Here is a 12,995-nt window from a genome sequence, read left to right on the forward strand (position 1 = left end):
CACCACCCCCATGTCTTCTCTGGTGAGTGCATACTCAGAGTGTGAGGACTACTTGTGATTCTACTTGTGGTCTGGAAAGTGACCAGCTGGGGCTAAGCGTCTCTGGGAGATTACAGCAAGAGACAGTGACAGCATCTTGTCAGAAGCAGGAGAGGATCGGCACTCTGTGCTCTGATGTCACTAAATCTCTGCAGTATTTTCAAAACGGGAGTTTTGAACAAACAGGAAACACTGTCTGTTCCCTGTTCAGTTGTTGCAGCTTTGGTTGTAGCATACTAGAAATGCTGCGGAGTTGTTGCTTTGAACTCTAAAGAGCCTGCAACAGCATTTAGCCACATTTCTTTACACATCTGAGCATGGGGCTGTGGCATGCTCACTTGTGAAAACCAGACCAGAATGCAAATGTGTGGTTTGCAAAGCACCCTCAAACTTTCCATTCAGCTACATTTAAATGCAGGGCATTGTGTGACCTCTAAAACCATTGCTTGTTCCTTTGCTAGTCAGCTGCATAATTCACTATCTTTCCCAGATCCTTGTGAGAGAGGTCCTGGGAATGGTGCAATGTTCTGCTGTAACTGCAAGCTGTGTGCTCCATGCCTAGTTGTGATCTCTCCTCTCTTTCTCTTTACTATAACTCCCAGCATGCACGCACTCTTAGACAGAGATGCACACAAACTCTCTCTTTCCGGGGATAGGCATACACACTCTCTCAGGCAGGTAGACAGACATGCATGCGTGCGCTCACACTCGCAGGGAGGCATACATGCACACGCGCGCACACTTGCAGGCATACATGCACGCGCGCACTCTCAGGCAGGCAGACATGCACGCTCACACGCACACTCTCAGGCAGGGAGACATGCACGCGCGCGCGCACACTCTCTGGCAGGCAGACATGCACCCGCGCGCGCACACACTCTCTCTCAGGCAGGGAGACATGCATGCGCGCGCGCACACTCAGTCAGGGAGACATGCACGCGCGCGCGCACACTCTCAGGCAGGCAGACATGCACGCGCGCGCACACACTCGCAGGCAGACAGACAGACAGACATGCACGTGCGCGCACACTCGCAGGGAGGCATACATGCACACGCACGCACACTTGCAGGCATACATCCACGCACGCGCGCACACACTCTCAGGCAGGCAGACATGCACGCTCACACGCGCACACTCAGGCAGACAGACATGCATGCGCGCGTGCACACTCTCAGGCAGGCAGACATGCACGCGCGCGCACATACTCTCGCAGACAGACAGACAGACAGACATGCACGTGCGCGCACACTCTCAGGCAGGGAGACATGCACACGCGCGCGCACACATTCTCAGGCAGGCAGACATGCACGCGCGCGCGCACACTCTCAGGCAGGGAGACATGCACGCGCGCGCGCACTCTCAGGCAGAGAGACATACACGCGTGCGCGCACTCTCTCAGGCAGGGAGACATGCACGCGCGCGCACACACTCTCAGGCAGGGAGACATGCACGCGCGCGCGCACTCTCAGGCAGGGAGACATGCACGCGCGCGCACACACTCTCAGGCAGGGAGACATGCACCCGCGCGTGCACACTCTCTCAGGCAGGGAGACATGCACCCACGCGTGCACACTCTCTCTCAGGCAGGTAGACATGCACTCGCGCGCGCGCACACCCTCACAGACAGACATGCATGTGCGCGCACACTCTCAGGCAGGCAGACATGTACGCGCGCGTGTGCACTCTCTCAGGCAGACTGTGTTGCTGGAGGATGTGGATTAAGAGGTGAAGGAGAGAGCTGAACTGGACAGTGTGTACAGTAACCATATTTACAAATAGTGATGTTTTTTGGTTTAGCCCTCACGTTTTTCTAACTGGAACTCAACTTTTCTTTTGAAGGACATACCTTGAGGAAGAGTTAACCAAAGCTCGTGAGAAGCCCAAACTGCGGAAAGACATGTATGAGAAGATGATCGCAGTGGATCCAAATGCCCCCACGCAGGAGGAGCATGAGCAGAAAGCTGTCCTGAAGCCACGTTACATGCAGTGGCGGGAGACACTCAGTTCAACTGCAACACTTGGATTCAGGATAGAAGGCATCAGGGTAGGTGGAGTGGGGGGGCTGCCTGGGCCAGTCAAGAATCAACATTGTCAGAGAAAGCTAGAAAAAGGAGTAAACCACTCACCTTCTGGAACTAGATCTGCCATGGCTGATCCATGACTCTAGCTGCCTATGCCTTAGGTCCCAAAACCCCATCCATCTCCATTTTAAAGTTAATAATTGACTTAGAATTGTAAAATTGCAGAAGATGGCTCTCTCTCTTTTATCTATGGAATTAATCCTTAATTTCACTCCAGACATGTCTGTCTCTAATCTTTTGACAATATCCCATGGTGTAAGATTCCCTAATCACCGTAGTTAAGTTTCTGGCTCTATACTATTTCCTTTATTATCTTAAACATTTAGATCTACTCACTGCTTAACCTGTTTTAATTTCAAGGCTTAAACCTGGAATCTCAGCCCATTTTGTTTGAACTGGCTCTCAGAAGGAGCAATGCACTTGATGCCATTGTGCTGTTCCTCCTTATGACCTTGTGAATAACTATTTAGTCCATTTTTGAATGCCTCCGTTTAATATGGCTCCATCGTCTTGCAGTCCACTCCTGACATTAAAAACTCAGTACATGTACAGGTCGTTCCGCTTTAACATGCATTTTGTTAAGGCAAATTTGTTATAATGTGATTGGTGAATTGGGGACATTCTTTCTAAAGTACCAACTTCTAAAATGTGTGTTGGCTGTAATGCGATTATATTGCCAACATTTTAAGCGCTGTTTCTAAAGCAACCATTGTATTATAGAAGAGCTACCTGTAAAAGTTTTTCCTCCTATCACTTTAATCATTTGGGTAATTACACCCATGTGTATGTGTGTCTATGGATGTGATGACTCCTTGTTACTTAAGATTAGAGTGGTGCTGGAAAAGCACAGCAGGTCAGGCAGCATCTGAGGAGCAGGAAAATCAATTTTCATACTCCTCGGATGCTTCCTGACCTGCTGTGCTTTTCCAGCACCACTCTAATCTTGACTCTGATCTCCAGCATCTGCAGTCCTCACTTTTGCCTCCTTGTTACTTAACCCTGGTCAATCAAGCATAGATGTGGAGAGGCTATGCAGCACTTTCTCTGAGGCCTATACACCCTTCCTAAGGTGTGGCAGTCAGAACTCAGTGTAAAAGAGTCCCAAACCAGCCAGATGTTTTTGGGGAAGTCAGTTGGGCAAGAGGAGACAGCAGGGTTTGGGGAATCGTGCTCCATAGAAATGGTGACTCTGGCATTCATTTCACTTGAACCTGTACATCTGCCTTCACTCATGTTAAAGGCTTTTTGTTTCTCTTTCATATGCGTAGAAGGCTGATGGCTCCTGCAGCACAAGCTTCAAGAAAACCAGACTCAAAGAGGAGGTCATGGAAGCACTGAAAGATTTTGTGGACAGCAATCGAAACATCTTGGTAACTATCTATCCTCCATTACCAGGGTGGCATGCAGATGCAACAAACATTTTCGAAGGCAAATAGAATGTTTATCTTTATTGCAAGGGGATGTTGCGTAAAGGAAGGGTAGATCTTGCTACAAGTGTAGCTTGTACCAGTGAGGCTATAATACTGTATCCAGCTGTGGCATCCTTGAGGAGAGGTATACTTGCAATGGAAGCAGTTCAGAGAAGATTCACTCAGCTGATTCCTGGAATGAAGGGGTTGCCTTACAGGAAGGGCTGTGCAGGTTGAGCCTACACTTAATGGCACTTAGAAAAGTAAAAAGTGTCTTTTGTTTTCTTTACCCTCTGGGACGTTGGCATTGCTGACATTAGATTAGATTACTTACAGTGTGGAAACAGGCCCTTCGGCCCAACGAGTCCACACCAACCCGCCGAAGCGTAATCCATTCCCCTACATTTACCCCTTCACCTAACACTACGGGCAATTTAGCATGGCCAATTCACCTAACCTGCACATTTTTGGATTGTGGGAGGAAACCGGAGCACCCGGAGGAAACCCACACAGACATGGAGAGAATGTGCAAACTCCGCACAGAGTCGCCTGAGGCAGGAATTGAACCCAGGTCTCTGGCACTGTGAGGCAGCAGTGCTAACTACTGCGCCACCATGCCGCCCCATGTTGCCCATTCCCAGTTGCCTTTGAACGGAGTGGTGAATTCAACCATTTCAGCGGGCAGATAAAAGTCAATCACGTTACTGTGGGCCAAAAGTCACAGAACTGGGTAAAAATGTCAGATTTCCCTCCCTAATGGACACAAATTAACCTAATAGGATTTTACAACAACTGACAAAGTTAACAACAATTAGACTAGCATTTAATTCCAGATTTATTCTTTTGAATTCAGATTGCACCATCTCCCATGGTGGAATTCAAAACTCGTTTCCCCAGAACATTAGCTTAGGGCTCTGCATTATCAGACCTCCACTAGGGAGCTTGAATTCAAAATAAGGAGTCTCCCATTTATGATGGAGAAATTTGTTTTTCTCTGTGTTGTCAGTCTTTGGAATTCTTTTCTCCAGTGGAGGCTGGGATCCTGAATATATTCAAGGTGGAGTTTTATTTTGATGGATTGATGAACCGAGCTTATGGGGACACCAGGAATGAGGAGTGGAGGCCACACCAGATCAGCCATGAATGTCAGAGTAAACTAAAGGAGCCAAGTGGTCTCTGCTTTCTTCATGTCAGAGTTCACAGATTTCTCCCTCATTTCTCTGCCTGAGATTGGACAGTTCCTCCTCTATTTCACGCACATTCACCACCAATACACAGAGACTCCCAAATTGCCCTTCCACATTCCTCACCTGCCTTTGTTCATGTAAATGATACTAATATTCCTGTATTGTCCTGTTGCAGAGAAACTATTTGACGCGGTTGAAGGAATTGAGGGCAGCTCTGGAGGGCTCTGAGTTCTTCAACACACATGAGGTAATGCATGTTGCCTGTCTACCCACTCAGCGTACAGACCACTGTGAACTAACATCCCTGTTTGCTACATTAACCATATATGCATTAAAAAACATTTGCAGCTGAAAATGTACAGCAATCCCAGATGCAGCTGGCAAGGAAACAAAAATTAAATGTTTGTGATACTTTCAGAATCAAAGTTCTGTGTTGATGGAGCTGTTGCCATTGATTTCTTAGAATGAGAATCTTAGAATCCCTACAGTATGAAAACAGGCCCTTCGGCCCAACAAGGCCACACTGACCCTCTGAAGAGTATCCCACTCAAACCCATTCCCCTACCCTGTTACTCTACATTTACCACTAACTAACACATTCCTCGAACACTATGGGCAATTTAGCATGGCGAGTTGACTGAACCTGCACATCTTTGGACTGTGGGAGGAAACTGAGCACCTGGAAGAACCCCATGTAGACACGGGCAGGATGTGCAAACTCCACACAGAAGTTACCCGAATCAAACCCAGGTCCCTGGTGCTGTGAGGCAACATTGTTCATCACCCAGCCACCGTGTCACCCATGATTTTGTACCTTTTTATATAATTAGGCTGTCCAGGAGCCTCTTAATTGTCTACTTAATGTTCCTGATTTGATCTGTTTGTATCAACGTCATTCCTAATCTTTGAGTTGGGGTTAGGATTAAGTTGCTGCTTGTATTTCTGTTTCCTGTTGTTACTCTGCCCATTTACTTATGCCATGTTTGAGACTTGGCAAGTATTGTTGTTTGAAGGTTATTTGGGTGGCACTGTGGTTAACAATGCTGCCTCACAGTGCCAGGGACCCAGGTTCAATTCCACACTAGCTGTGTGGTGTTTGCATGTTCTCCCTGTATCTGTGTGGTTCCTACCAGGTGCTCCAGTTTCTTCCCACAACCAAAGACGTGCAGGTTAGGAGGATTGGCTGTGTTAAATGCGGGTTATGGGATGGGTTGGGATGCTCTTCAGAGGGTTGGTGCAGACTTAGGGGGCCAAATGGCCTCTATCTTCACTGTAGGGATTCTATGTTCTTATCATTATTGCCCCATATCTCTTGGTAGCTGGGGTGTGAGTGGCTCTCCAACAATTGCTTAAGACAAGACTGCGCAGTCTCTACACACACTCTTGATTTCTCAACAGTTTGATTTGGAGACTGTTCAATATATTCATGGTTTCTGCACTTATTAGGTTCCTGGGCTGATTAAAATAATTTGAGTCATTGGGTTGGCTAACCATGGAGTGCTTCAGAGTCACCTCCTTGCTTCCTCCTCTGGGGTTCACTTGAGCTGATGGCTTCTTTTGTCTCTCTCACCTTTCATCCCCTAATATCAAAGTGTGGTTTAGATTGTAGCAGTGCAAGATGACATGTCATTCACTGCTTTCTCAAGCCATTCTAGATGGCAATAAATTTGGACTAATTAACAGCTATATGCTGAGAATGCACCAAAAGCAAATTTATAAATTATCTTCTGCCATTTTAGACTGAAGAGACGAAGTTTCTTAAGGGGGTTGTATATCTTTGGAATGTTCTAACCCAGAGGGTTGTGGAATGCTCGGTCAATGAGTGTGTTCAAGACTGAGATCAAAAGACTTCTGGGCAACATGGAAATGAAGGGAAATGGGGCAAGACTGAGAAAAACAGGTTGAGATCAACTATAAGCCATGATTTTATTCAACAGCAATGTTTTTCAGGCTGAATGGCCTCTTCCTTGTATTTCTTCTGACTGACTCCTGACCAGGGAAATATGTCTTTCTGTTTTGTTCTTTCCAGGTGGTTGGAAGTTCTCTCCTGTTCGTTCATGACAAGTCCGAGCTGGCGAAGGTTTGGATGATTGACTTTGGGAAGACAGTGCTGTTACCTGACCATGGGACACTGAACCACAGGGTGCCCTGGGTGGAAGGCAATCGAGAGGACGGCTACTTGTGGGGGATGGACAACCTCATCAACATTATCAGCCAAATGATAGAGGAGTGACTCATCCTAGCAGCCTGCGGGCCTTCCATTCCCAGCCGGCCAAGTCTGCCGCTTTCAGGATGACATACAGCCTCCCCCTACATGGGGAGTGAAGTGGGTTGGACTATTCTTTGGAAACTTCTTTCCCTCCTTCACTACCTCCGACAAGTTCTGAAACTTGTCGTGGTTACAGAGGAGGGATGCAACACTCAGTTGGGATGTTAGTCATGGGTTGGGGGTGGGGGGAGGTTTGATGATATGGGATACAAATGGCTTAACAAAGATAAGCTGAGGCCACACGAGTAATTTCTGGGATTTGATGTGCTGCATCTAAGATGTGACGTTGACCTTTCTGAGTACTCTGCCTGTCCTCTGATGTCGGTGGTGAAAGTAAGAAGGAAGGAGTTTCAACTTTGAACTATGGACATTTCCCCCATGTGGGTCAATGCAGAGCAGACACTGCAAATGCTCAGCTCGTGAACACTTTTTTTCAAGATGGAACTTGAGCAGAAACATTGGAGAGGGCAGAGATATTTCCTGGATCTGTTGAATCTTTTTAAAGCTGATGAACTGAACAGCTGTGAAACCCACTAGCCTTTCACTGGCACTGAGACCTGTGGCTTTTGTACGGATTGGAAATGCTTTTCCATTATTCCTCGATTTGTCATTTTTGGAACTTGTATGATATGCTGTGACCCAAGAGAAATTCCCTGTAGGGACACCCTACTGCACTGTGCACTGATAAACTCGAGAGCTTCCCACCCCTTCCCTCTGGTGCAGTGGTCAAGCTAGGTAGAAGCCAGGTGGGTTCAGGTGATGGTGAAAATGCTCATTGATAACATACACAGTCTAAACCTTGTGAAAGAACAATTGTAAGAAAAGTCTCTCAATCCGAACTTGATTTGAAGCAGGGGGCAGGGCTTGTTTAGCTGAGTAGGAAGTAAATAGTCTGAAGTACAAAATTCTTCAGACTATTTACCCATTCGTAACACCCAGTCTCTCAGTTTCCTTCTGTTCCTGAGGCTAGTTTTACTGCATTTTTTTTCCATTCCTCTTTGGTTTCTTTTTGGAGTTTAATTTGGGCTGATACTCTGCTGAAACTTGACCAGTATATCAATCCACTTGTCCTGGGAGTAATCTGGAAGTACCTTTTTGTTTTTATAAACACACAAAGACCAGTGGTACCTTTTATCCATTACTGCACCTCTGTCCAGCACTGTTGAAGTGGGACCAGTTCTTGCATTCTCTCCATGTGGTGTAGTTGTGCAGGAAATGCCTGCCTGACTGTAGATCAAGTACAGGGGCTAGGCCATGTTGAGCAACAGACAAACGTGGAGTAACCAGCCCGGTCACTCACTGTCCTTTTGGGGTTTCTTGTAGTCTTGTTTTTTGAAGTTAATCCATTCTTGGACCTACAAGACTTGTCGTAGCAGCATAGCTCAGACACCAATGGTTATAGCCATCACACTTAAAGCAACACTCAGCTGTTACAGTTTTTAAAAAATATTTTAATGTACAGACATTTTCCTGAAGCGGATATATAGGGGAAGCAGGGGTTTGATTGTTGCCTTTACTCGAGTGTGGACCAGCTGCAAGTGATCTCTCTACCCATCTGTTAACTGGCTCAAAAAGATCCTTTCTAGATCAACAGATTTAGAGCTACCTGCAAGAAATGTAAAACCTATATTTCTCGCTATAATCCCAGTGGAAGCACTGAATTATCAGAACAAAATTGAGTTGAGTCGTTGTAAATATTTCTGACCCCTCACCTTCTTTACAGGGGTCTTTGCCTTATGTATAAGAATTTGTTGTACTATACGGGACTGTGTATACTGAATCTTAATTGCAATGTGTCTTAACTGATTTTTTTCCTCTGTTATCTACTTTTTTACATTTATGAGTGAGGGTTTTATCTCCACTATCAGGCTCAGATCTGGTGGTGAGGCTGCAAAATGAGTTATTAACCAGCAGAGAAGCTGTGCTGGGGTGAACCATTTTTAATTCAAAATCCAAAGTTGATTTTAAAAAGTTTTATTGGGATGTGAGCAGTTCTGGCAAGGCCAGTGTTGCTAATCCATAATTGCCCTTGACTAGGTGGCAGTGTATTCTTGTATGACCATCAAATCATCTTACTGTTTGAAACAAACACCTTGTCATGTGTGTCCCCTGTGACGTGTGAAATGGAGAGTGTTGGGAAGTGGTTTGCACAAAAGCAGCTCCGCTTTCTGTTGGTGATATTTGAGATTCTGACACAATGTGATCAGAGTAGAGTTCTCCCTATTCTCTTTCTTGCCACAGACAGCAGGAAGGAACTTTATTCATTAATAAGACAGAAGACCATTTGTAGTAATAATTTAGAAACCTTGTTTTCAGGGAGACAGAAGCCTGGCATTCTACTTGACCTTCAAAGGGTTAATTTAGTCTGTTACACTGTGTTAGCTTTCCTTCAAGTTCCCACCGTCTTGTCCAAGGGATGTTTAGATTGAAAAGTTTCATTGATTCTGCCAGTATGAGTTGAAGGTTAGAGACCTTGTACTGCTGTTCAGAGAGAGAGAGTGCCTTTGTACAGCACCTAGCTGACAGTGTGCTGCATCTAAATGGGCCAGAACTGGTAAAGGAGGTTCACCTTGGTTACAGCACTGTCAAAACAGCATGGCCAATGGTCTGAGCACTTAGCCTTTGCTGTTTCTTAAATGCTGCAGGGAGAGCAAATACTGCCTTCAGAACATTTCCACCAGTTGATCAGTAGATTTTGACAGTACTAGACTCTTGAGTGTCCTCCCCATAAAACATTGGGATACCAATTAACCAAACTGATTTCCATACCCAGGCCAGCTGTCTGTGCCTGATTGTCCTGCTGTCTCTTAGATTTAACCATAACTCCCCACAAATAGAGAGCCCTACCCTTTGTAAGTAAGGTTGAGGTCTTACCTACCAGGTCCAAATACATTCAAGCACACATTGTTTACAAAGCTATCCATAAAAAAGTGTTAAGCCCCCATCTTTATATTGTTGTGTATATGAACAATTGCTGGAAAATACTGGAATATGCATGTTTTTTTTAATTTATATTGCATTAAAATTGTACTGCTGGGTGAATTTGCATACAATGTTAACTAACCGATTCTTTGTCATAATAAAGTTGACCCTCAGTGAGGATTTCTACATATTTACCCATCTGTGGACCTTGTTTTCGTTTTTCAAAATGCTTTAAGTCACTACCAGCACCTGTCTGTCTATCTCTCCTCACTCACTCACTCTCTCTCTCTCTCACACTCACTCACACACACACACGCTCTCACTCACGCACTCCGGATCCATTTGCCTGCTTTCTCAGGTACAAACCAAATCCAGACTACCCAATGATTTCAGCCTAGAGATCTTGGTCTGAATTTGCCCAAACATGCAATACATTCAAAAAAACACCCAAATAACTGTGGAAGCCAGAAATCGGAAACAAACAGAAATTGCTGGAAAAACTTAGCAGGTTTGGCAACATCTATGGAGAGAAAGCCGAATTAATGTTTTGAGTCCAATGACCCTCCTTTAGAACACCAAGCAAAAAAAAAACAAAGAACTGTGGATGCTGGAAATCCAAAACAAAAACAAATTGCTGGGAAATCTCAGGAGGTCTGGCCGCACATATGATGGAAAAGCAGAGTTAACACTTCCAGTCCAGTGCTCTTTTGATGCTGCAAGACCTGCTGAGTTTCTCCAGTGTATTATTCAACTGGAGATGCTATCCTCCTTTATCCCATTCGTTGTGGAAAGCCACACATTCGAACTATCTGACTTGCTTTAAACATTTAAAATCATTATCAGTTTGATTGATGGCAGTGGAAAAAGATGAGACATTTGATTGCAGAATTCAGACTAGAATACCTCCGCATAATTTTTATCAAACAGTCTTAAGGATAGGTACGGCGTAGAGTTAGATAAGCAGTAAACCTCTCTCTATTCTGTTCCTATTGAATATTTCCAGAACAGTTACAACAAAGGTTGAATTCAGAGGGAAACCTTGGCTACACTGTTCCATTGGTGCTTTTGGGCCTCTGGCCAGTTCCCAAAGCAAAGTCTCACTGAACTGAAGGACAGATTGATAAGTTGAACACTTAGGATCTATGCTCTGGACCCATAGCACTGCCAGTTATCTGGCACTAAAATTAAAGAACAATATGGAGCAGCATGAACTTTTGACGTAATGACCTCCAACATTCACTGTAACCAGATGAGAATGGAAAACCCAGCCTGGACATGTATGAATGTCAGTATTAGAAACATATTCAAGAACCCTGGGAGATGATGTAATTTTGTTTAGTTTCTTAAATCTGTTCACTGTCATGGCTGACGCTGATCAACACAATTCTGTGCTATTATGAAGTCACAATGCTTCACATACTGATGAATGAACAATGTTAATGCAAATTAAGTGATCAATAGCTTTAATATTCCTTGTGTGGATGTAGGCATCATTGGCAAGGTTAACATGTGCTGTCCCTCTGATTGTTCGTGAACTGTGTTGCAGTCCAAATCATGCAGATACATTAGCAACATTAAGAAAGGAGCTGCTGGATTTTGATCCAAAAATAGAGTATAAAAATTAGCAAGTAATGTTGCAGCTGTACTGAACTTTAGTCAGGCCACATTTGGAATAAAACGTATGGTTCTGGTTGCCACATTATCAAAAGGTTATGGAGGCTTGCAGAGGGTTTTAAAAACGATTTACTAGAATGTTGCCTGGTTTGGATGGTATTAGTTGTGAGGAGAGATTGGACAAATTTGGGTTGTTTTCGTTTGACTGTCGGAGGCTAAGGGGCGACCTGATAGAGGTTTACAAAATTGACAGGCATAGATAGAACGGATAGTCAAATCTTTTTCCGAGAGTAGAAATATCAATTACTGGACATAGGCTTAAGGTAAAAAGGGGAACGTTTAAAGGAAATGCGAGAGGCAAATGTTTTACACAGAGGATGGTAAGTGTCTGGAATCTGTTGCTAGAGGAGGTGGTAGAAGCAGATATAACAGCAACATTTAAGAGGTATTTTGACATAATGAATAGGCAGGAAATAAAGGGATAGGCACCGTTAGGCAAAAGGACTTTAGTTTCGGAAAGGTGTCATGTCTCAGCGCAGACTTGGTGGACCGAAGGGCCCGTTCTTGTGTTGTTACTATGTTTTTCTTTGATTAGGAAGACCTGAAATCAGCTCATCTAGTAAAGGTGCTGCTGCAAAGTTAAATTCTATCATAATAAGTGAGAAAAGTAGAAACCTACCAAGGGAAGGCTCGTGTCCACTTTGTACTAAGATCAAACTTGCCAGCTCTCTCCACACCCCACCAGATCCTTGGGGATATATTGAATTTTGAAATATGTGTCGTTCCTTTGGACACTATTTTCTGCTTCATAAAACTGAACTCAAAAAAGAATCCTTCGGGGAGGCAATGGCCCGAGAGGTTTTTCTCTGAACTGTTTATCCAGAGACGAGATAATGTTCTGGGGACTGGGGTTCGAGTCCTACACAGCAGATGGTGAAATTTGAATTTGATAAAAATCTGGAATTAAGAGTCCAGTGATGACCATGAATCCATTATTGAAAAAAACTCATTTGAAGTAAGTGAAGAAAACTCTCATCCTTACCTGGTCTGGCCTATATGTAACTCGAGACTCTCAGCAATGTGGTTAACTCTTAATGGATAATAAAGACTGGCCGAGCCAGAGACACCCTCATCGTGTGAATGGACATAAAACAACTCATTGAAACAAGTGGGAGTATTCCAGCATACTCCTGACCTGTGTGTTGTAAGTGGTGGACAGACTTCAGGGAGAGAGGAGGCAACTTACCTGCTGCAGAGTTCTCAGTTTCTCAATACTGTTGTCTTCATTATTTATGTGTGCGATTGCTGGTCAGTGGTAACCCCCAGGATGTTGAATGATGGATCTAGCAATGGTAATGCTTTTGAATATCAAGGGATATTCTTTTTTTAGGCTTGGCACTCACTCTCATCTTCAAGTTCACCAATTCAGATCTTTTGTCCATGTTTTGACTAAAGTTATAATCAAGTCAGGAG

The 12,995-nt window shown here is 44.5% G+C and overlaps 1 protein-coding gene across 2 annotated transcripts in view; it reads left to right on the forward strand.

Annotated features, from left to right (window-relative positions):
- LOC122542883 (inositol-trisphosphate 3-kinase C-like) overlaps nucleotides 1-10,102 on the forward strand; it is a 79,597-nt gene extending 69,495 nt beyond the window's left edge. For both annotated transcript variants that reach the window (XM_043681002.2, XM_087984077.1), the window contains exons 4-7: nucleotides 1,880-2,084; nucleotides 3,390-3,491; nucleotides 4,893-4,964; nucleotides 6,747-10,102. In XM_043681002.2, the coding sequence (XP_043536937.1) occupies nucleotides 1,880-2,084; nucleotides 3,390-3,491; nucleotides 4,893-4,964; nucleotides 6,747-6,950 (583 nt within the window). In that variant the 3' untranslated portion in view covers nucleotides 6,951-10,102. The remainder of the gene's footprint in view (nucleotides 1-1,879; nucleotides 2,085-3,389; nucleotides 3,492-4,892; nucleotides 4,965-6,746) is intronic.
- The last annotated feature ends 2,893 nt before the right edge of the window (nucleotides 10,103-12,995 follow it).

Source organism: Chiloscyllium plagiosum, unplaced genomic scaffold (genome assembly GCF_037043375.1).
Source record: "Chiloscyllium plagiosum isolate Xiang-an unplaced genomic scaffold, Cpla_swu_hap1 HiC_scaffold_47, whole genome shotgun sequence".
In the NCBI taxonomy this organism is placed as follows: Eukaryota; Metazoa; Chordata; class Chondrichthyes; order Orectolobiformes; family Hemiscylliidae; genus Chiloscyllium; species Chiloscyllium plagiosum.